The 24858-nt window shown below is 49.4% G+C and overlaps 1 protein-coding gene across 5 annotated transcripts in view; it reads right to left on the bottom strand.

Annotated features, from left to right (window-relative positions):
* Positions 1–24858, bottom strand: part of ABHD2 (abhydrolase domain containing 2, acylglycerol lipase) — a 112707-nt gene that overhangs the window by 24675 nt on the left and 63174 nt on the right. For all 5 annotated transcript variants that reach the window (XM_049614269.1, XM_049614271.1, XM_049614268.1 and 2 more), the window contains 2 exons: positions 21895–22062; positions 7540–7723 (listed from right to left, as the gene is read on the bottom strand). In XM_049614269.1, coding sequence (XP_049470226.1) covers positions 7540–7723; positions 21895–22062 — 352 coding nt within the window. The remainder of the gene's footprint in view (positions 1–7539; positions 7724–21894; positions 22063–24858) is intronic.

The following is a 24858-nucleotide window of genomic DNA, read 5'->3' as shown; positions in this document are numbered from 1 at the left end:
AGGTCTCACGAGACGTCCAGGCCACCCGGCTGGTGAGTCGGAGCAGGGACCTGAATACCGCCCATCCGACCCCACCACATAGGTCACCAGACTCTGCAAAACCACTTCACCTCACCAAGCCTCATCTGACAGATTAGGGGGTTGAAGGAGAGAATCCATTTCATACCGATTGCTCTATGGCTGAGGTAGCTAGACAGCTTTATCACAGGCCCGACAGAGGACTTTAGTGGTGTTTCGCTGCTCCTGTTAATGGTGGATGTGGTGAGTGGAGAGCTGGCCAGCTGGTGGTGGTAAGGGGTCTGGATTCTGGCCCTGGCTGAGGAGACCTGGGGGGCGGGCAGGCTCCTGAGAAAGACGCGGCGTGTGTCTCCTAAGGACGGGACAGACGTGTGCCTGGAAACCAAGGCGAATGGATCAGGAGGGGAGAGAACACTCAGCTGAAACCCTGAAAACATGGCGGACTGACTGCCAGCAAATGGCGAAGGACAGGGAAGGACAGACTGTTGCGGTCTTGGGTAGCGACAGGCCCCCGGGCGGGCCACACACACAGGGTGAACAAAACTCAGAGGAGAGCAAGCAAGATTTCACAGGCATCAGCAGGACTTGCTGACATGGGACCAGGACTGGAAGGAACCCTGTGGAGGCCCCTGGGTGGCTATGAGGGAAACTTCCAGCAAGAGAAGCAGAAGAGTGCTCTTCGCAAGAAAACACATTCCTGGGTTGAGCCCAAGGTCCAAGGTGGAAAAATATGAACAGAACATTTGGGTGACATCTGGCAGACGTTGTTTGAAGCAAGCCACAAATTGGGCACCAAAGACAGGGGACTTCGGCTCTCCAGACAATGAAGGAACCCCTTTACTTGTCCAAACAGCAGAACCTCTGTGTTCTTCTTTTAAAAATATTTGTTATTTTTAAGAGGGAGAGAGGGAGAGAGAGAATCTCAAGCAGGTTCTGTGCTGTCAGTGCAGAGCCTGACACGGGGCTTGAACCTGTGAACCATGAGATCATGACCTGAGCCGAAACCAAGAGTTGGGTGCTCAACTGACTGAGCCACCCTGGCGCCTCCAAACCTCCACGTTCTTGGCTTGTCTCTAGATGGCTACGTTCTCTACGAGAGAGAGGGGACAGCAGGATGGGCTCCCTGGGCTGAGCCACCAGGAGAGTCTGGCCAACGAGGGCACAAGAGAGATGTGTCATAATGAACAGTCAGGAGAAGGCTCTGAATCCTCCAGGAAGGCAGGTTTCATCCACTTCAGAAAGAACCAGGATGACTCTGCCAGGGCTGATGCCTCCCGAGAGTCACAAAGCTATTCTGTCATCGAGACTGCAAATGAGAAGCAGAGTACCTCCCAAAGCAGCATGCTTCACCGGGACATGTGTGGATTTTGAAAGAACTTTATCCATCCATCTGTCTACCTACCTTTTATCAAAACAAATAAAGTTCTTTTAAAATGCCTTTGTTTATGATCAATGTAATGTTAAATAATAAGATATTTTCTGCACTGCTTTCCCAGCCACCTGCTGGTGAGCGGTTTCTATTGGAACAGTTATGAGAGTTTTAAAATGTGTTGTGGGTGGGGTGCCTGCTCAGTCGGTTAAGCATCCGACGGCGGCTCAAGTCATGATCTCGTGGTTTGTGCGTTTGAGCCCCGCGTCCGGCTCTGGGCTGACAGCTCAGAGCGTGGAGCCTGCTTTGGATTCTGTGTTTCCCTTTCTCTCTGTCCTTCCCTCCCTCATGCTCTCTATTCTCTGTCTCTCAAAAATAAGCAAACATTAAAAAAATATTTAAAAAATAAAAATAAAAGGTTGTGGGAGATGACGGATTTTTAGATCACTTAGAAGAGGATCCAAAGGAAACAGGCATCCACAGTCACGTTCAGGGCAATCCACCGGGGCAGGGAGGAGCAGAGCCAAGCACTTCACGCTGCTGGGGGGCTCTGCTCAGAGAAAGCTCAACCTCCCAACTCAGAGTTTCAAAACGAGTGGACTAAGCACTGATTAAAAGGAACTGAAATCAGAAGAGAATGAGATGGGGAAAGCACGCACCTAACACCCAAAGGAATTCAAGTCTCCCGGCTCAAGTAAATTATATCTCAGAGTGCTGAGACCCTGCGAGGGCGGCCAAACATCTTTTCTGTGGTCTTCGAGAAAACATGGAGGATGAGAATGAGACGCAGGTTCTGTGAACCTGGGCACACGTGACCCTAACATTCCAAAAAGGGACAACAAGGCAGGCTACAAAAGAAGACATGGACGTAGGCAATATTACAACATACCTTGAACGTAATGTGCTAAAGAAACTTTAAAATCAAACCATGTTAAGCATCTCCTGGCATGTTATCACACCAGTGTAAGAAAACTGTTTTTCTCTGGGGAAGGGAATTTCTCTTCCAAGTTTTGCCCATCTACAATCTTTTTTTTTTTTTTTTTTTTTTTAAATTTAATCGTGGTGGTAAAAAAAACACATACCATAAAATTTACCTCCTTAACCATTTTTAAGTACACAGTCCGGTAGTGTTAAGCATATTCACAGTGATAGGTCATAAATCTCCAGAATTTTTCCGTCTTGTGAATCTGGAAGTTTACATCCGTTAAACTAGGACTTCCCATTTCCACCATTCTACTTATTTTTACATAGTTGCGCTCCTCATTACTTTTTTCATGTTTATTTACTTATTTTTGAGACACACAGTGAGAGGGAGAGAGAGGGAGAAGGGGAGGGGCAGAGAGAGACTGGGAGAGAGAGAATCCCAAGCAGGCTCCACACTGTCAGCACAGAACCCGATGTAGCCTCACTACTTTAAATATACACGTTCTTGGGGCGCCTGGGTGGCTCAGTCGGTTAAGCGTCCGACTTCGGCTCAGGTCACGATCTCACGGTCAGTGAGTTCAAGCCCCGCGTCGGGCTCTGTGCTGACAGCTCAGAGCCTGGAGCCTGCTTCAGATTCTGTGTCTCCCTCTCTCTCTGCCCCTCCCCCATTCATGCTCTGTCTCTCTCTGTCTCAAAACTAAATAAACATTAAAAAAAATTTTTTTTTAAATATACACGTTCTTTTATGTTACACATTTTCTTGATTTTTAAATGTAAAATCTCCCTTGTTTTCCACTGTGATTTGTGGATAATATTTTATGACTATCCCTCCTGCTGGACAGGTGCCGGTTATCTCTAGCTTGGCCCTGCAAGACAGTCGTACTGTCCTGGGGGCGAAACCAAACAGCCTTGAACAGCGTGGCCTCTGGGAGGAAGGACGGTGGAGCGTCTGGTCCGGAGAGACCCAGGCAAGAGGGCTTCTGGCTGGCAGCTGGTTCGGGGGACAGGACTGACCTGGGGAGAGGTCATCACCTCTAGCTAGTTCAGCTTGAGAGTGCAAGCGAAAGAAAACCATCTCTGCACTGGGACGTGGGCCCAGAATCCTTCATTCCAGCCAGCGGGGCTTTGGGGCAGGGTGGGGCACGGAGCTCAGACAAGGGTAGGGACTGCCAGTCCCCTCTCTGCCTCATCAGACTATTTGCCCTGAGGATATCCTTTTATAGGAACGGGATTACTACGTGAAAGGGTCTGTCACTCTCATTTTTCTGAGAGGAAAGAATTAGCAATAAAGAATAAACAAAAACCCCCAAGACACTAAGGGCAAGCCATCTGGTCAGCTTCACACCCCAGTGGTGGAAAAGCCAAGCATTCTTCCAGGCTGGAGTTCTGCCCACAGAGCTTCGTCTAAACTTAGCAGTTTCTCCCCCCATGCTTGGCTCTGATGCAAAATTACTGATTGTTAAAACCGGCATACAGTTCTTGCACTATAAACACAGATCCGATGAAGGGACAAGTCTATAGAGGGACTTTATGAATGACAGCCCTTGCTTTTGTCATAGACGCAGCCATAGTCTGGGGTTTGCCCATGCAGAGCAAACAAGAGAATATATACGCCATTTGGCTGGAAAGTGATGTCTGGTGTTCTCTGCGGCAGGGAAGCTTGCGGAAAGCACTGTGCTGAGACCCAGCGGTGCTCACATGCTCCCCCAGCCAGGAGCCGACCGACACGGAGACCTGGGAACTTGTCTGTTGTCCTTTAAGGGCGCCCCCCCCACCCCCCGGACCCTGTGCCTACCCTCACCTCCTTCCAAGAGCCCTCCCCTCTGGCCTCCTCGCTTGACTGGGGACTTCCTGGGCACCCAGATGCCTAGTGTAGAATCTATTAGTGACGCGTATCGGTTGGTTTGCTGCTTTGTAAATATCCTTCTACTGTCGAGAACTGCCGTGAGGTCCTCAGACACAGGCTGTCTCTCATCCCCCAACTGTAATGACACGCTTGGATTCGAATCATATTATTACCGGCAGATTCTGCAATGCCAGATTGTTGAGGGCTCCCTTAGGAATGAAGACACGATTTGATCGGAAACCAGCCCCCCCGAAAGGCTTTCCTTCCCTTTTCTTTAAGCTCCATGAGGGCAGGAAATTTTTCCGCCTTGTTCCTGGCTGTGTCCCTGTTACCTAGAAGGGTGCCTTGGCCGAAGGAACCAAACGAATCAAGGAACGAATTAACCTGCAGGTAATCTTCTGGCACCGCCACTCCTGGCCGATCGCCACTCACTGCACGAACTTAGAATCAAGAGTCTTTGCAGGAACATTTCAAATGATTAATTCAACCAGAGTTGCGCTGAGTCTGACCGCACACGTTTCCGGGACTGGCTGGCAGCTGCTTGTGCTGAGGGAACTATGCGAAGTCTACGAGACGGCAGGCATTTCGGGTTCTTGTATCCTGCTCTCGGGTGGTTCGGCACATCCTAGATGAGCTTCTCTGGCGGCAGCTAGGCTTTGCGAACTACGGCAAGCGGGCACGGCTGCTGGCCTGGGGTTGGCTCTGGCTACGGGGCTGGTGCGCTACTGGGGTGAGAAGCCAGCGGGAGGGGATGGGTCACTGGCAAGCGGTTCTCTAGGCTCAACTAGGAGAGATTTACCGGCAGCACGGACTCCCGTGGGGCCCCGGCAGAGGCAGACGAGCCCTCCTTGCTCCACCTCGGCGTAAAGGAAGCATGGCTGCCATCGTCCCAGTGCCACAAAGGCTCATCGCCCTCAAGCCTTGGCAGGAAACAAAGGTGACACTGGTTTTGAGTAAGGCACTGTCCTTCGGGGAGTAGATCTCATTAAAATGTTGAGGGCACCCGAGCCCAGGGTGGCGCCCGCACACACAGGGCGATGGGGTCCCCCTGACCTGCCACCACTTCCAGTGTGTACGTAGGGCCACAGGATCGTGGCCCTAGTGTGGGTTCTCTGTGCTCCCGAGGATGAAGTTGCCTCTTTGTCTCCTTACTGTATGAGGTTGATGTGATAATGAGTAAGTATGAGTGTGACGATCTCTGAGGTCTCAAAGGAAGGTGGTGTAGACTGTCTGCAAAATGTACGGCACCTCACAGAGTCTAAACTTAGCAGATTTTAAGCTCCCTTCGCGTGAGGGCAAACCCCTTTGTTCACCAACCGCACGGATCATATGCTCTTGCCAACAGCAGATGGCGCTGCTGCAGCAAAAGGAAAAGAAGCTGCGGTCATTTAAGATCTTGTGTCTTGGTGGAAACAAAAAAAAAAAAAAAAAAAAGAAAACAAACTTGTCCTACATCCTCCCACTTATCAAATGCTGTGCTCTCTGGACACAAAGTCCGTGCTCAGAGCACTGGGTTTAGGAAGGGACTCTGGTGATTCCAATCTTACAGGTGATAGAAGGCTTGCTGAAAACCGGACCATTTGTCAGGCGAGGGTCCTTGTGTCAGGACCCGTTCCCCTGAATCCTGTGGTAGGGACCTTACCCTCTCAGCAACTTGGTTAACTCCGGTTACATAACAGCTATGAATTGGGAACTGGATATTTCTAGCCAAGATCAAGGGACGTGTCCTTTCAGCTGGCTCTCCGGAGCACAGAGGGCAGTGAAGGGGAGGATTCCCGGCAGGAGGATGAGGGGTATCTAGTATCATCACTTCGGCCCATGATACTAGAGCTGGAGGGGCCGCTGAGATCCCCAGGCCCAGTGGCTGCTAAATGTGGCTAAATATCAGAAGTCACTCGTGGAATGTGTCCAAATGCAGATTCCTGGCCTCATGCCCCAGATTCTAGAGCCCAAATCTCCAGGGCTGGGACCCAAGAAACTGGATATATTTCTAAGATGGTCCCCCGAGGGGTTCTTAACGCAGTGAAAACTGTCACCAGTTCACCAGACTGGTCTTTGTGACCCACTAGCGTTACCTTCTTGTCCCACCATGAACGATGGTCATTACTGGTCACTGATGGACTCTCTACGTCCCTGCCCTGCATATGTGTGCACTCCTCTGACCCTCACAGCGGCACTACGAGGTAGGTACAATTTATTAGTATTGTCTCCCCACTGTGCAGGTGAGGAAAACTAGAACCCAGGCCTCGGCCCTAGAACTCAGGAACGGTTCCGTCAGGGATGTTTTTCAAGTCTTCTTTCGGGCCCATTTAAATCCTCCTTTTTGGCCAGCTTTACGCCACACGGGCAGAGGCTGAATTCTAGGCTTGCATTTGCCCTTTGGCTGTGCCGGCTTCAAATTCCAGTTAATATGTATCTTTGGAAACAACAGACAGCCTCTATCCATCAGCAAATGCTGAAACAGGTTTAAGCAGCATTTTGAGAGATAACGGGAGGCCAAAAGGAAGGAATCATTTGTTAACTATAAGGACTGTTTGGTATTAGGTCGGATCAATGACGGAGACTTTTTTTTACTTTCTTGTGCAATACTGGATTTCCTCAAGAGATCTTTAATAATTGGTCATACCCATGCGTTATACAAGAGCCATTATCATGAAGAGTGAGTACGGGAAAAATGTGGATGCATTTGAAGAGTCTGGAGAAGTGTGCGTGAATGAATGAGCGTGTGTGTCTGCTGGCTCTCGGGAGATCTGGGGCAGCACTGATCTTGAGGGGGAGTCAGAGCAGATGATAATGCGCCCCTAGGGCTCATCCTGCGGGGCTCTGTGGGCAGGAGACTAAGGGGTAAGATAAACCTTTATCTAGCAGGTCGTCTCCCTTGTGGTGATGTCTGGGATGCCGAACGGAGACTAGTATTTGAAGGTGAGGGCACAGATTCCACGGTTTCTACAGATCCTTCCCCATGTCTTTCGAGACTCAACTCTTCTGTAGGCAGGAGGGATCTGGGGTCATAAGACCCAGCTCCCAGATTCTGGGTTACCCGTCTCGTGTTCTTTGGTAAACCCACAGTTCTTACAAAACTCCTGCAGCACCAACAGATAAAATCACCTCGCAGAGACTCCACAGGGAAACCGCGGCCTATTCAGTTACAGATCTGATCGCCGAGCACAGCTGCGGATCGGGCTTAAGGAGTCTGGTAAGACAACTCCCGTGTATGATGTGGAAGCAAACCAAGGTGCCTCCAAGGCCCAGACACTTCCACGGTCCCTCTGGTCTTCCCAGACCAGCGCTGGAGCACTGACTGGGGCACCTCAACGAGCGGAGCGCAAACCGAAGACCCCAACGGGGGAGAGAGGCAGGAGCAGGCGGGGAGGCCACTCACCTCAGCGCGCTGTACCCCTGGCACACGCTGACACAGCACAGGACCTTCTCTTGGTTGGCCTGAGTCTCCCCCAGGTATTTACACACGATGTTGCCGCCCAGGCTGAAGCCCACGACGACCAGCTGGGTCTGGGGATAGGTCTTCTTGATGTAGTTTACCATGGCTCCAAATTCCCAGGTGCAGCCTGTGGGCAGAGAGGGAAGGCCACTCCATCACTGTAGGCGCAAAAAGACTGGAAAAAACGTGAACTGGAGGGTTACTAAATGGGTGCTAAGATAGTAACAGAGAGAGCGGGGTGTGTGTGTGTGTGTGTGTGTGTGTGTGTGTTCAGAGAGAGAGAGAGAGAGACAGACATACAGACAGACAATTCTCTTGGGCTACCTGGAGAGAAGTTTCCAGATGCTCCTCAGTAGGGAGGAGACGCGGTCTTAGTAGGGCCCATGAGGAGAGGTATAGACAGATGTATTCAACAGATGTGCAATGCTCTTTGAAGGTGGGTTGTGGAAAAACCTTCTAGATGCACATGGAAATCAAAACAGATATTCATGGGGCACCTAGGTGGCTCAGTCGGTTGGGCGTCCAACTCTTGATTTCAGCTCAGGTCTTGATCCCAGGGTCGTGGGACCAAGCCCTGCGTCGGGGTCCGTGCTCAGCATGGAACCTGCTTAAGATTCTCTCTCCCTCTCCCTCTGCCCCTCCACCACTCGTACTCTCTCTCTCAAAAGTAGAAATAAATAATAAGTAAATAAATACATAAATAAAACAGGTATTCAGGGCGTGCGTGAGCACATTTGTTCGCACACAGACATACACGAAAGCAAGAGCAAAACCCTTTGGGATCAGCTTCTCAGGCTCCAAAACACGACTCTATACCCATGTGTACAATGACTCATGGTGTTAAGAAAAGTACCAAGTGTATGTTATTACAGGATCTTCTTGTCAGCGTGGGGGAAGGACAGAAAGACAAATTCAGTCCAGCGGGACGGCCAGGATGCTCTATAGAATAAGGATAAAATGTTTTTGGTGACGTAAGGACAGAGTGCCGAGGGAGACGGACGCATTCAGAAGGACACAGAGGAGACCTCTGCACGGAGGCGGCCTTGTTTGCCCAGGAGGGATGGTCTCAGCTGGCTCCACGGGGAAGCCTGCGAAGCCGTGTTCTGCCTCAGCGGCTTTGCTAAGAGGAGGAGGGTAGTGCCCTATGTGGGTGAAGGGGTTTGTCACATCCTTCTAAGACCCAGCCCCAGGCTCTTCAGGGAGCCGACTTAAAATGAAACCTAACAGGGAAAGAGGGATGTTGGCAAGACGCGTGCACACGACACATGGCGTGAGGAGACTGTGGATTTATAACGGAAACACGGGGCGCCTGGGGGGCTCTGTCGCTTAAGCATCTGACTCTTGGTTTCGGCTCAGGTCATGATCTGACAGTTCGTGAGTTCGAGCCCCACCCTGGGCTCTGTGCTGACAGTGTGGAGCCTGCTTGGGACTGACTCTCTCTCTCTCTCTCTCTCTCTCTCTCTCTCTCTGCCCCTCCCCTGCTGGCTTGTGTTCTGTCTCAGAATAAATAAATAAACTTAAAAAAAAAATTTATAATGGAAACGCGAGCGGTTGACCTCGGCACCAGCTCAGAGGTTTTGACACCCCTAATGAGGGCCGAACAGCTTCTTCCCTAACCAGCAGGCAGTGGGCCAGGCGCCTCTCACAGCTTCTTCTCACAGAGGGATGCGGCCCAAGCCAGTCCAGCACAGCCCGTGCAGGGGTTCTCAAACTACGATGTGTATAGAATCGCCTGCTGAGAGAGGCTGTTAGGAATGGGCATCCATGGGCTTCGCCCCCAGAGAAGCTGACTCAGTAAAATGAGGGCCAGGCCCAGGAACCGGCATTAAAATTTTTTCGGAATAGGTAAAACATGCACCTGGAGCAAAATTTAAATAGCGTTAGAGGTGTGGTCACAGGTAACTTCTAATATTCTCTTTAAAAAGATCAGTGGTAACATACAGATTATTTAGTAACCTTGTGCACTTTGTGTTTCTTTTTTTAAACAATAGATATGTCTTGAAAACCACTGTTTAACAATACACAGAAAGCCGCCCTAATTTTTTTTAAAGTAATCTCTGCACCCAACATGGGGCTCACACTCATGACCCCAAGATCAAGAGTCAGACGCTCCACTGACTGAGTCAGCCAGGAGCCCCTGCCCTATTCTTTGTTATTTTTATTTAATGAGGCATAACATAATACTCAGGAAAGTGCACAATGAACTTATACATGCTTACACCCACGTAAACATTGCCCAAACCATTTCAGCCATTGTTTAAATTACTTTAAACAAGGGGCGCCTGGGTGGCTCAGTCGGTTGAGCGTCCGGCTTCGGCTCAGGTCATGATCTCACCGTTCGCGAGTTCGAGTCCCGCGTCAGGCTCCGTGCTGACAGCTCGGAGCCTGAAGCCTGCTTCAGATTCTGTGTCTCCCTCTCTCTCTGCCCTTCCGCCATTCACGTGCTGTCTCTGTGTCTCTCAAAAATGAATAAACATTAAAAAAAAAATTTTTTTTTAAATTACTTTAAACAAGTAATTGTAACTTAAGACTTGAAAAGGCCAATCTAGGTTTCTAGATTTTCTCCAAAGCTTCGATGTGATGGCGTCGATCTGATGGCACATTAGAATCACCCAGGGATCTTGTAAAACAACACCAATGCTTGGGTCCTCCCCAGACTAGTTAAATCAGAGTATCTGGGGGTTGGACCCGGGCATGGGAGGTCTTGCACAAGATCTGTAGGTGCTTCCCAAGTGCAGCCGGGGCTGAGAATCACTGATATAAGGGACAAGGACCTCCGTGGCTCAGGCAAATATGAAAAAGCAGATTTAAAAAAAAATTTTTTTTTTAAATATTTATTTAGTTTTGAGACAGAGAGAGACACAGCATGAACAGGGAAGGGGCAGAGAGAGAGGGAGACACAGAATGTGAAGCAGGCTCCAGGCTCTGAGCTGTCAGCACAGAGACTGACGCGGGACTCAAACTCACGAACGGTGAGATCATGACCTGAGCCGAAGTCGGACGCTTAACTGACTGAGCCACCCAGGCGTCCCCGAAAAAGCAGATTTTGAAGCATACTCTCGCTCTGTCTCTGGGCCATTCCGTTTCAGACTTTCCTTTCCCTTCCACTTGCAGGAAGCAACTTTCACGTGTGGAGGCATTGCTCTGCCTTTTGGAAGCTTCTGGAAGCAGGGCTGTCGGCCTGGTAGCAGCTTTCTGCATATTTCCTCAAAGCCAGGTTTCTACAGGGGGTGAGTCTCTGCTCTACACAGCCAGGCACCTCCTCTAGGTCTGGCAAACGCCAGTCTTTAAAGCACGTATCAAGTGCTTTCTGGTAATCTTTCTTATAAAGAGTGAACCAGAAAAGCAGCATCGAGGTTAAATCACTGTGAGATTTAAGCACTAGCGATAGCCCAGTGGTTCTCAAAGTGTTGTCCCTGGGCCAGCAGCAGCGGCATTGCAGAACTGTTCAAAATGCAACGTCTCGAGATCGTGACCTGAGCCGAAGTCGGACCCTTAACCGACTGAGCCACTCAGGTGCCCCAAAGGTTTTAATTTTTTTAAGTTTTATTTATTTATGTAATCCTGCACCCAAGGTGGGGCTCTAACTCACGACCCCGAGATCTAGGGTCACATGCTCCGCTGAGTGAGCCAGCCAGCTGCCCCCTAGGCCTGTCTATCTTTACTCAGGTTGAGACTAATTACCTGAGACCTAGAACAGATGTTCAGATGTCACTGCGGCAGTTACAAAACTCAGATCTGTTACACTACCGAGAAGCAATTACAGCTAATGGTGGAGACACCTCGGGAGCCTCAATTTAATTAAATCCAAATACATCTGATGTGGATGAAGGGCCAGCCCTGCCTAATGCTGGACAAGCTGTTTGGATGTTGTGTGAAAAGCTGCCTTCTCTCCCAGGCAAGGGCAGTGTCAGCCCAGCTCCAGGATCTGCCTTCTGGGAGGCGTCGGGTTCTCCTGGGATTTCCACCTGACGACAGTTCCCAAACATCCTCAGGGACTGGGAGCCGCTCCCCGGACTGTTCTAAGAGCTACAGGATCTGTTTTTTCATCCCAGGAGGATTTTAATGGGGTTCTATGTATTTAATCCTTGTGGGATTAGCATTGGTAACAAGATTTAGGTATCTAATCTTGTTGAGCTTTTAAAAGACAGGACGAAACACGAGCCACTAACCTGGCCTTAGAAAGAGGAGTACCACAAGCCATCTGGGAAAGGCAACCTGCTGAGAACAAGAAGGACTTTTCTTCAGTCTCATGCCCCTGGAGAAGGACAAAGCTGAGGCCACCCGGAAGCTACTTTCACGGGAGCCATTTCCCAAGCGGCACCAGTGTGACGAAGCTGGCTCAGAGACAGGGATGCAGAGACTCAGGGCTCCTGGTGGATGGAGACTCTGAGTCACCGTCATCGTTATATTCTCCACGCCAGGCCTGGGCCTAGAACGTGGTGGGTGTGCCACAAATGACAGCACCGTAAGGAGGAGGCTTGAATCGTGTGGCACTCGAGCACACACTACCGGCCAGCGTGACCGTGGCGGGGACCGGCAAGAAGTACCTGAATATCTTCCCCGCTAAGTGTAATCCAAGAGAACGATCTGGTCAGGCTAACAACGTGACTCCTGGTGGGCGTTTGGGGCCAGTGGCCCCTGTCATTTCTCAGTGTTGTGAAAGCCACTGCAAAGCGGAGTCACTCGGGAGGAAAACATCTGCAGAAATTAGAGTGAGAGCCCTCTCTGCGTAGCATGGGAGCTGGCCTTGTCCTTCTCCCTGAAAGATTTTCACGAGTGAGCGCTTTTAGCTCTATTTCCGTAGGTATGTGGTATCTAAAACTATCTTTTCTGTCTGTCTGTCTTCACTTTCTGTCTGAAAGTGAAGTATCCAGATCTGATCCTGGAAGCACAGAGCCCGTCACTGCTTCTCCACAATTCTGCTCTGGGTATTTTCTACCCCCATCACGTTCCTGAACTCTGGGCCCTCGGCACCATTGCCACGCGCGGTGACTCCCGGCACATGATCTTGCCAGATGGTTTTCCAAGATGTTTGAGCCTCTGCAAATGCACCACCTTCTCTGTCACGTTCTCCCTCCACCCACCTCCTCCTCCCTCCCACCTTCCCGTGTCCTTCTGCCATGGTAACACTCAACGGTTGCAGAGGCCACACAACTCGTGCTGGTCAATCTGGAATCATGAATGTGATCCAAAACTGAGTCCCCATCAATCAAAATGGTACATAGGAGAAGCTTATGGAAACATCTGCACTCATGATCTAATCAAAGGTCTTCAGACAGACTGAGCAGTAAAAACACAATGGAAGTTCCTTAAAAATCACTGTCTGGGCACCTGGGTGGCTCAGTCAGTTGAGCACCTGACTCTTGATTTAGGCTCAGATCATGATCCCAGGGTCATGGGATCAAGCCCCACATTGGGCTGTGCGCTGAGCATGGAGCCTGTTTGAGATTCTCATTCTCTCTCTCTCTCTCTCTCTCTCAAACAAAACAAAACAAAACAAAACAAAACAAAACCAAAATCACTGTCTGCACCTCCTTACGACAAGATGGCTTGGAGCCTGGGTGATCTCTACAGCATGCAACAGCAGGGTGGCCGTACATCCTAGTTTGCCTGGGAGAGTCCCGGAGTTGGTCTTTTGTTCTGACATAGTCGTAAGTAAGGTCTTCTTGTACTCTCAAAAGTTGGGATGCTAAATCATATGGTCACCCTAGGTACAGGACCTCCCCTGCCTTCTAAGGTTGAAATGCTGCCTTCTAAGCAAGGCAAAGTTTCCTGGCCTTACCTTGTGGTTCCAAAAGATAGTTAAAAAAAACAAAAACAAAAACAAAAAAAAAAACAACCCAAGAAATCCCAGTATTAATTAAACTCAGTAGGACATTACACAACACCTTCTCCAAGCAACAGAAGACACCTCTTCTCCACTTGATGTCTGATGCCAGAAATTCAAGGGTTTAGAAGGGAAGGGCTTGCTTCCATGTTTAAACTCATAGGGAAGGCAATTTAAATCATTTGAGACCATTTGCCGTGCCACAATGCCAGCTCCGTGTTTGGTCAGGGATGGGTACAAGTTCTCGGGAGGTTCCTGATCCTAAGGACGCAGTCACCTCACGGGGGCCAAAGTCAGGTTGTTTTTATTCCTTTCCCCTGATGCAGAAGTGACTTTAAAAATCCTAAAATTTCTCTCTTATAATCAAGATCAAAGTCATGGTCCCTTTGTCACTTGGCTCAACTTCAAGAGCAATCTTGGAAACAGAGGTCACAAGAACCACACTGGATAATTATGGTTTTTAGTTCATTCCTTGGCTGGTGGACTTGATCCGGTTGTCCTTTGCTCTGACCATGAATCCTGGACGATTGGGATAAGGCACTTAGCCAAACACAGAAAGATGCAGCAAAACGCTTCCTTCTTTTATGGGTCTCCTGCATCATCACCGACAAAAATACTTATATTCCAAACAGTGTCTGGGGTAGGAAATCAATACAGTTGATAAAGAGTAAGCCAACGTGTTCACGGCTATAGTGTTTCAATTAAAGATTAGGCTCTTTAGAATAAATACACTTCAAAAAAATCTTTAAGACTTCTATATCTTCTTGCATTTTCAAGTGTTATTTATTGATCTCACCCGCATGCCAGGGCTGTGTCCTGGGTCTGATCCCGCGAAGTATCCGGCTCAGTAAGAAATTTAAAAGACTGATAAATTGCACTCTTGCGGGTCCCATTTGTCATCCTGACAGTTTCACATTTTATTTATGGTCAGATCAGCTAATGTCAATTCATTTAATTCATCACAAAAGAAATTTAATATTTTCTAGTTTAAAAAACGTATGAACTAGACTGCAACAGGTGGTGAGGAATTTTTTTTTTTAAGAATGAAAATAATTTGGGGCGCCTGGGTGGCTCAGTTAAAGGTCCGACTCTTGATTTCGGCTCAGGTCACGATATCGCGGTTCATGAGATCAAGCTCCACCTTGGTCTCCGTGTGCCGACAGAGCAGAGCCTGCCTGGGATTCTCTCTCTCCTTCTTGCTCTGCCCCTCCCCCCCATGCCGTACTCTCCCTCTCTAAATAAATAAAAGGAATGAAAATAACTTTTAAAAGGCTGAAACAGAGCGAGAAGAGCACGAGCTACAATAAAAACACTTTGCCTACAGTGACTCTAAGAGCTGGCTGTGCACAGCACCCAGAAGAGCTGAGCTGGAGGTGGTGGCCCCACCCCAGGGTCACCACACCGGGTAAGGCACCAGCTCTGAAGGTTGTGCAGTTAGAAAGGCAGAACGGCATCCTTTGAGATCACCACCGGGGCCGGGCTGTTTCTGTACACGGAGTCAGAACTTGCACCAGGCTCGAGACAGAAAGAATCTTCTGCTCAACGAGCATAGCTTCTCACACTGGTCTCACATGCAAAAGCTGACATGCGGTCAACGGCACGAAGCTGAGGCAGAGGCGAGCTCATTTAAGACTTCCGCCTTTTCTCCTCTAGGTCGGTTCACAGAAAACATACAGACAATAGTCATTGCCACTTACTGGTATTTGCTACACGCTTTTATACTGATGCCGACTTTCTCGACAACCTTTGTGAACCAGGTGTTCAAACCCCCACCTGCTGGGCTCTGAAACACAGGCTCTGTCCTTACGCAGGCATTTCCTGAGCATCTCTCTCTAAGTGATATGCTAGATGCGGGAGACTGATGTCACAACTCACAGGAAAATTGAAAAGCCACATCTGGTCCCTGTCCTTCCACGTTCACTGCTCGGACAGACCGTGGCCCTGTGCTCTTCCCGCCTCATGGTGAGCAGTTCCTCACCAGCCTGGGAGCTCCACGAGGGCAGGTGCTGTGCCCACCACCTGTGTTCTCAGGGACGCTGGCCCCTCGGAAGCCTCTAGATGCTGGATGAACAAAAGAGGGGGGCCCAAACCTTCCAGGCCCCTTGCTGTGGCTCTGAGAAGCCCCTGGATGCGCTTCTGCCTTACACCGAAAGTGTATGTGAGCGGGAATCCTTTCCTCACTCCCCAGCGTACCGGCAGGAGGCGGTCTGTCCCTCGGGCAGGCGATGTGGCTCATTGTTCAGAAGCATAAGCTTCCGGACTAGACGGTCTGGGTTGAAAACCCAGACCACCCACTGAGCAGCTCAGTGATCTGGAGCGAGTCAGGAAACCTCGCTGGGTTCCTCAGATGTAAAAGGGGGACGGCTGATTTAATACATCCCATCAAGGGCTTAGGACGGTGCCCGGCACACAGCAGCTGCCCTGTAAGTGACAGCGATTAATACAAACTGTAATGAGCACAGCCACCGCAGCGGGGCAATTTTTAAACACGCAGCTGTCTCCCTGCTCCCGTGCGGCCCTGATGAACCGTATCCTACACAGGACGGGCACGACCACAGAGGCAGTGCTGAGCCGGGGTTGAGAGCCACACGATCCGAAGGCTGGTCCCGTCCCTTACTAGCCGTGTGACCCCGAGCCTGTGGAGGACACTAGCACCTCCCTCCAGACGTCAGCGACGGTCAGGAACACGTGCTCGGCGCGCCCCGGCACTCATCAGTGTGACATAAATGGGAACCGCTGTCACTCAGGATTGTCTTCAATGGCTTCAACCTTCAAAGGCAGCGTGAAGGATCCTAAGTCACGAGAACGCCTCAGTATCCATTTAGGAAATTCTCCTGTTCGGGAGAGATCTGTACTTAACAATTTCTAGTCCCATCAGCTCAGATGTCCAATGGCAAGGGACTCTGTTACATGGCCTGGAACGGAGTTAGTCTGTCACGCGGGGAAAGGTCTGCTACCGTTTTCTCAGAGACACCTGAGGGGGCGTGGGGGGGGTGGCGGTGAGCTGAGGAGGTAAAACTTCCTCCTAACACCCTCTTTAGGTTTTCCTCCAGTCAAGATCAGTATTCACAGTGGCTTGATGGCCCGCCATCTGCTCAAGAGCGGCGCGGCCTGCGCAAGGGAAGGCTCACGTAGCCATCGGCGCATCTGTTTGAGACGTGGTTTGCCACTCCCGCCCTACAAACTGTCACTTCATGTCCCTCACCTGGGTCCTCGTTCTAGGGCACTTTCTAGGCGCCAAGCAGGATTCTGGGCTTGGGGAATCACACCATAGAGCACAGAGACTGCTGGCCCCCATGGCAGGGACGCTGAGAGGGACGGGATGAGGAGGCGAGGGCAGGCCACAAGGGCTCTCCAAGAAGAGACTGAATGTCGAGACCCGAATGACAAGAAGAAGCCGAGGCAAGACCCGAGAAGGGCCGTCCGGAGAGAGCATGGCCAGTCCCCCCCATCAGCAGCCCTCCCCCCGGTGCCTGGTGTCAGCATACTCTCTGCAGCTCGTCCTGGGATCCGGAGCCCCCTTCACGTCACATCCAGTCCTCCCACCCGCCCGAGGCCGACATGGTGGGGGGGGCCTATGACAAGCGAAGGGAAGGAGATTTAAAAGAGGCTTAAGACGCCTCTCTGCTTTCTTTGACCTCTTCCACTGAAAAGTAGAGAAAGGAAAGAGAGCACGAGGGGCAGTAATATTTAAAGAAAATAAGTAAAAGGTTTAAGAAACCTATCATCCAACTGCAATGTACAGGGACGGATTTGGCTCCTGAATCAAGCAACTAAAGGGGAAGAAAAACAAAGGAAGAAGCCAGTTGGGGAAAGTGAGGTGCTAATAAGGAATGTGGGTGTTTTAGGGGTGATGGTGGTATGATACGTTATTTTACGAGCCGAACCGTGTTGAAGTCCTAGCCCCCACTGCCTTAGGATGTGACTGTACTTGCAGGAAGGGCCTTTCAAGAAGTAATTAAGTTAAAACGGGGTCATTGGGAGGGGCCCTAATCCAACCTGACCGGTGTCTTTATAAGAAGAGGAGATTAGGACACTGACAGGGGGAGACACGGACATAAATGCACAAGACAAGGAGAAGAACGCGTGAGCTCAGAAGAAACCAAGCCTGCCCACGCCTTGAACTTGGACTCCCGGCCTCCAGAACGATGAGAAAATAAATGTCTGTAGTTGAGGCCACCCAGACTATGGTATTTGTTATGGTAGTCCTAGCAAACTGAAACAGTTTACAGAGAGTCCGCGTATCTTAGCATCATCCGCTAAAATAGTCCCAGATGGAACGATGGGCTCTCTGGGACCAGCTCCAAAATAATCTTCGAGAGGAAGGAAAGGGCAGGAAGGGGGTGGCGGGCGAAACAAGCCTGGCCATAAGTTTAGTAATTGTTGAGGTCGAATGGTGGGCACACAGGGGTTTATTTGGATTCATTTTACTATCCTCTCTATTTTGTGTATTCTGACTATCTCTCAAAAAAAAAGGTTTTTGAGAAACTGAAGAGGAAACATATCTTGTAGGTCGTCCGCCTTTCCGGAAAACTGCGATCTAACAAACAATAGGAATTTGCTTCTAAAATTCTAATGAAACAAACTGTAACAGCAACAAATGAAAGGAAAGGGTTAACTGGCTTTGAGTAACTGTGTGTGTGTGTGTGGGGGGGTGGGGACTGAGTTCTCCCTGGATGGACCGACTTCACCCCCGGGATCTCCCTTGCTGAGATTCAGCTCACCAGCCCAGACACGCCATGCTCTGACCCATGTGACCTTGAGGACCTGTTCAAATGCCTTTCCTGGAAGAATCCTTCCTTCTACAACATGACAGCTTGCCTCTGGAGACAGGCTGGTTTCTTTCTTTCTTTCTTTCTTTCTTTCTTTCTTTCTTTCTTTCATTCATTTTCTTTTTTAATGTTTATTTATTTTTGAGAGAGACAGAGACAGAGTGCGGGCGGGGAAGGGGCGGAGAGAGGGAGACACAGAATCCGAAGCAGGCTCCAGGCTCTGAGCTGTCAGCACAGAGCCCTATGCGGGGCTCGAACCCATGAACTGTGAGATCATGACCTGAGCCGAAGTCGGACGCTTAAAGGACTGAGCCACCCAGGCGCTCCCAGCTGGTTTCCCTTTGCCGCTGCCTCACCCGTCACACTGTTGTAGGGTTGTTTACCAATAGTCCCATCTCTTCCTATGGAACTTTATCTGGGCCACAGACAGGCTGATCCCTCCCTCGCTCGTGTTAACAGATCTTCAAGTACTTGAAAAAAAGAATAAACCAAACATTTAATAAATGGTTACGACGTGTCGGGCACTCGGCTGCCTGCTAAGGCCTCAGGAGCCCATGTTCAACTGTAAAATTGGAAGCCCCGTTTTGCTGTTGAAGAATCTGGAAGTGAGGTTAGAGAGCTGCTCCAGGCCACAGCAGGCAGCGGCAGGGCCGCTCTGTGACCACGCGGAGCACGGAGCCTACTCTTCTCGGCTCCTTCAGCCCATCTCCCGGCTTGTGTGCGAATGTCTCCTGACCCAGTGTCCTTTCCCGACGGCCCCTGGCACGGCACCCCCGGGGGCAGGGGCCCGGACCACCCACACCCAGCGCTTCTACCAGCTCTTGCGTGATCCCGGCCCCTGGGGCCGCCAGACCCAGGCTCTCCTCTCCGCTCTCCTACCGCCTGGCTCTGTGCCTTGCCCGAATTACTTAACCTCTCTGCGCCACAGGACGCCTTTTCATCACAATTTTGCTAAGTGTCTCCCTGGTTGCTGTGGAGATCAGAGGCATTACATCTGTGTGAGACATCAGCACGGGGTCCCGCACGCAGTAAGTGCCCCCGCTGGCATTTCTGGTCTTGTTTTTGGCACACTGTTGCTGTTAGCGCTCCCCAGTCTGCCTCTGTCTGGGGTCCTGAGGTCACACCATGCCTCCCCATCTTCACCTTGTATAGACGGATTTTTATATCCAAGCACAGGACCTTATAACCATTCGTCATTCTCATTTTTGTTAGGTTCTGCCCATTCGGAAAAAAAATTTGCTTCATGTTTATTCATTTTTGAGAGAGACAGACAGACAGACAGACAGGGGAAGGGCAGAGAGAGGGAGACACAGAATCGGAAGCAGGCTCCAGGCTCTGAGCTGTCAGCACAGAGCCCAACTCCGGGCTCTAACTCACGAACCGTGAGATCATGACCTGAGCCGAAGTCGGATGCCCAACCGACTGAGCCACCCAGGCGCCCCACTGCCATTTTTTAAAAAGAGAATTGGTTTTATCTTTTTTTTTTTTTTTTTTGAGAGAGGGAGGTGTAAGCGAGGGCAGAAGGAGGGGGAGGGAGAGAATCCCAAGCAGGCTCCATTCTCAGCACAGAGTTGGTTGGACGAGGGGCTCGATCTCACAACTGTGAGATCATGACCTGAGCCAAAATCAAGGGTCAAGGGTCGAATGCTTAACTGACTGAGCCACCCAGGCGCCCCAGATTTTGCCATTTCTGCTTTTTGGATGCAATCCTGTCTCCCACACACTCGCTATTCTCCATGTGCCTGAGTTATCTGTAAATCTGGACCTTCACCTATATCTTCAAGCCACTGACCAAACTGTTGAACGGAAGAGTCTGTAACACAGTGTGCTTAGTTGTAGGAGTGAGTGCAGAGAAGCAGCGGGGCACGAGGCACCCGGGCTGGCACAGAGCAGGTGCGCCCTTACACATCACCAGAAGCAGCATAAACCAGAGCAAACTTGCTAAGAGGACCATCTGACAAGATGTACAAATACACATAAAAAATGTTGACTCTGAGATTCTACTCTTAGAAATTTAATCCAAAATAATCATTAAAGAGAAAAAAAATTCTACGCGAAAGATATTTATAGTATCGTCATTTAAAATGCTAAAAAACTCGAGGGGCGCCTGGGTGGCTCGGTCAGTTGAGCATCTGGCTTCGGCTCAGATCGTGATCTCACAGTTTGTGAGTTCGAGCCCTGCGTCGGGTTTGTTGCAGTCAGCGCAGAGCCCTCTTTCAGATCCTCTGTCCCCGTTTCTCTCTGTCCCTCCTCTGTTCTCAATCTCTCTAAAAAATGAGTAAACATTAAAACATTGTTTTAAAAAAATGCTGAAAAACTCTAAATATACTAAAGGGACTACAGAGAGGAACAGTTACATAAACTATGAGGGAAGCTCTTACAAAGATCAAATGTAATGACTGTGCACCTGTTAGCAAATACAAGATTATTTAAATTAGGTCACCTTACATATACACACCTTGATTGCGACTACATAAAAACTATGTACCCAGATAAAAGAATGGGAAAGTTAAAAAATAGAAAATTACAATTATGGTGAGATTATATTTATTTATCACTATTCTTTTTTAACGTTCAATTTTGAGAGAGAGAGTACAAGGGAGGGAGGCGCAGAGAGAGAGGGGGACAGAGGATCTGAAGCAGGTTCTGCGCAGACAGCAGCGAGCCCCGTGTGGGGCTCGAACTCATGAACAGTGAGATCGTGACCTGAGCTGAAGTTGGACACTGAACCAACTGAGCCACCCAGGTGCCCCAGTTATGGTGAGATTATAGATGCAATTTTCAATTGTTTCCCATTAAAACACACAATTTATTTGGGTATAAACAACCCCGTTTGCACATACTTAAACACATACTTTGTGGTTTTTTTTTTAGTTTAAAAAATTTTTCTTTAAGTTTATTTATTTGTTTTGAGACAGTGAAAGTGGGAGAGGGGTAGAGAATCCCAAGCAGGCTCCACGCTGCCAGCGCAGAGCCCGACGTGGGGCTGGAACTCATGAAACCATGAGATCACGACCTGAGCTGAAACCAAGAGTGGGACGTTTAACTGACGGAGCCATCCAGGAGCCCCTATACTCCATGTTTATTATTTATGTGTACATCTACAACATGAAGGGAAACTCAAATAAGAATCAAGAACCGGGGCAGTCCAGAAGACAGAACCTTGGCTAATGCAAGACTTCAACCAAAGGCCAGAAGCCTTTGTCTGAGTGTGAGAACCAGTTCCTGTCTTCAAGGACCTTGGGATCCCATGAGTTGTCGGTGTGCCAGATTCCCTTCTCACGGTCGTGCGTGTGCCTTACCACAGCCCTGGCACGCCGGTCACCAGAGTCCTGAGGAACGAGCGTGAGGATGGGACCGTGGGCAAGGGCATTGGCCGTCCGGCTCCTGGCCCTGCTCTGACACTGGCCAGCAGGGGACCTGGGGCAAAACCTTCCCCTGTGAGTTTCGCTCTCTGTCTCTAGGAGGCAGGATGAGATGGGGGTGGCTACGGTGCCCATCTGAGAGGCTGATGTGAAGCGTGGCATTGTGAATGCCCAGTCCAAGCTGGCTGCCTTATCACCATGTGCCCCACTGCCGCTTGCAGACGGGCATAAATTCTGCACTTAGCAAGGTAAAGCTAGTTAAGCAGTTAACGGCACACTCGGAGTGCAAACAGCAGTAAGGGGGCCTCCAGTTGGCCGTGCCCGTACTTACCGTAGGTGAACATGCGTGGTGAGGTCAGCTCAATGTTGGGCAAGGCGCCCAGGTGGTTGAGCACGGCGCACCGGTAGCCATTTTTCTGCGCGTAGTCGACAAAGGTGCGGATGTACTGCTTCTCGCTGTGATTGGCGATTCCAGGGCAGATGACCATGGTAATGTCATCTACAGAGTGAAGAAAGAGAGCCCGACACATCCAGTAAACGGTGAGGATAAATGGCCACCATTACACATCCCCGGCTGAGAAAACAGCAGGAGGGAACTTCGCGTTGAATTTCACGCACTTCTCTGGGAAGAGTAGCCTTCCCTTCGAGCTGGAGTTGTCTACACCAGTGCTTCTCACACTATTTATGCCGAAGGGTCAGTTTTTAAAATTTCCGACCGTGGACAGATACTTTTGAAAACTAGGATACAAATCAATCACCGGAAAGACAAAATGAAAAAAAATTTAAATCTCCATTTCTTATTATTAGATTCGACAGATAAATTTCATCCAAGTGATGAAATATTATGTACCCCTTAAAAATGATGAGAGACATCTTTACATATACTGATAGGGCAAGCTCTCCAACGCATATTAAGTGGAAAAAAAGCAAGGTGCAGAAAAATGGTTATGATAACGCTGCCATTTGTGTGGAGGAAAAAAAGACATCTATGTTTATCAATGCATCCACTAGCTCTGGAGTCATACGTAAGAAACCTAACAGTGGGTACCACTGGGGAGGGCCCTGGGGCGGGGGTACAGGGGTGGAAGAGAGACTTATACTTTCTCTGTGTATCTTATAGGTACCTTTTGGATCTTCTATCATGAGCATGAATTACCCACTTGAAAACATGAATACACAGTCTCCCTTTATTTTTAAGAAAATTTTTGCATAGTGTTCCTTTAAAAGGAAAGTGGTATCTAGGGTATCATGTCTGATCATAAATGTCCCTTCCAAAAGTTAAGATAAAAACAACTTTTAAATTCTTCTTGAATGTGCAGAACTTTACAGACATGACCTAGCAGCTCCAGCTCTCGGACTCTTGCCTCAAATTTTATGGTTAAGGGTGCTCACCATAGAATTACGTACAGTAAGAAAACTGTGAACTCCACAGTGGATGAATCATTAAACGGTGGCATGACCATATTGTAGAATATTAATCGTTCAGATCATGGTTTTGAAGACTTTTAGGCTTTGAACGACAGGAGAAACATATAACATAATGGATAATCGTTCAGACTTTGGAAAAACAACGCATTTGAACTGGAAGGAAACACGATGCCAACAACAGAATTCTGGGTGGTGGGATTCTAGGTGGTGCTTATTTTCTTTTTAAAATATTCCTATGTTATCTAAATTTTCCAAAATGAGTTTTTATCCCTTTTGTAGCCAGGAAAAAAAAATCATGGAAAAGAAAAAAAAAAAAAAAAGGGCTGCTATTTCCTAGAGCATCTCTTGGACATGCATACGGAACCACCTTTATCCGTCCCCTTTTGGGGACGGGGGGTGATACACAGGAATGAGTAAACAAAACATCAAAGGTTTTCCCTTTTCAATTTTCCGTGTTGGTCCTGGGAGGAAGAACAGAGTGGTGAAATCAAATTTTGTGCTTTACTGGTAGGAACGAGAGCATTAGAAGCAAGAGAAAAAAGCATTTGATGGTACGGCGGAGAAATAAATATCTGAACGATGAGCTATGAGATGTGTACACACAATGGGGACTCCTAACCCATTCATTTATTCATTCCTTCTGGGACTGCTGAGTGGGAGGCTGCCGCTCGGGGCTCGGACCCCATAAGGTGACAGAGTGGCAGGTGCCGCGGAGAACTAAAGCAGGAAGGTGTGATGCATTTACACGGGAAGGAAACAGCAGCGAGGGGAGGTGGGGGCCGTCCCCCTGGGGAGGGGACATCTGAGGTGAGACCTGATGACAAGAAGGAGGCGGCCACGGGGAGGGAGGTCTGGGGACGAGTATTCCAGACAAAGGGAACATAAACTAAAGCTTCGTCGCTGGCTAGTCAGCGGTTCCAGTTACTACGAATAACTCAGTGCTTTAACACGTTTACTGCAATTTACTCACAAATAGTCACCGAGCTCCTAAAAAACACTAGGTGCCTTGTGTACTTCAGAACTCAAAAGAACTCTCTCCCGGGAGGAGCAGCCGTCAAAGGAAGCCACCATGCTAACATGAGTCCTCACCGTGGACCCTTTCCGATGGGTCCCTACTCGGGGGCTGGACCGAACGATGAGAAATTCTAGCAGCAGGGGCAGTCGGGGTGGCTTCTGACAGACGGGTATCCCACACCCTTGCATAAATGGACCTCGATGTGGCTTTTTGTCCGTGGAAAGCTAAGCAGAGGGCACCTGAGAGCCTGTTATGTGCGAGTACCCAACAAATAAGACCAGCCTGTACTGCATCTCTGAGCCTCAGTTTCCTCATCCATAAAGTAAGGATAACAAGGTACCAACCTTGTTGCCAGGGTTAAGCGAGATTCCAGGATATTTAAAGCACTTAGAAGAGTCTAGCTTTTGGGGCGCCTGGGTGGCTCAGTCGGTTAAGCGGCCGACTTCGGCCCAGGTCATGATCTCGCGGTCCGTGAGTTCGAGCCCCGCGTCGGGCTCTGTGCTGACAGCTCAGAACCTGGAGCCTGTTTCGGATTCTGTGTCTCCCTCTCTCTGACCCTCCCCCGTTCATGCTTTGTCTCTCTCTGTCTCAAAAATAAATAAACGCTAAAAAAAATTAAAAAAAAAAAAAAAAAAAAAAAAGAAGAGTCTAGCTTTTATTGCTGTCATCAAACCAGAGGCGTGGTCCTGGGGGGCCTGGGCTCCAAGTTCTCCCTCGACCCCTTACCCCCAGCTTCTGTATTTCGCAAGCAGATTCACAAACTACTCAACAGTGTTCTCTGACGGGCCCTGCGCGGTGAGTTGCAAGCATGAGACAGAGCTAATCCCTGCGGCCGCTCCGAAGTGATGGACC

Source organism: Panthera uncia, assembly GCF_023721935.1.
Source record: "Panthera uncia isolate 11264 chromosome B3 unlocalized genomic scaffold, Puncia_PCG_1.0 HiC_scaffold_2, whole genome shotgun sequence".
NCBI lineage: Eukaryota > Metazoa > Chordata > Mammalia > Carnivora > Felidae > Panthera > Panthera uncia.
The sequence above is the reverse complement of the archived record's forward strand: the minus strand, read 5'-3'. Positions and strand labels throughout refer to the sequence as shown.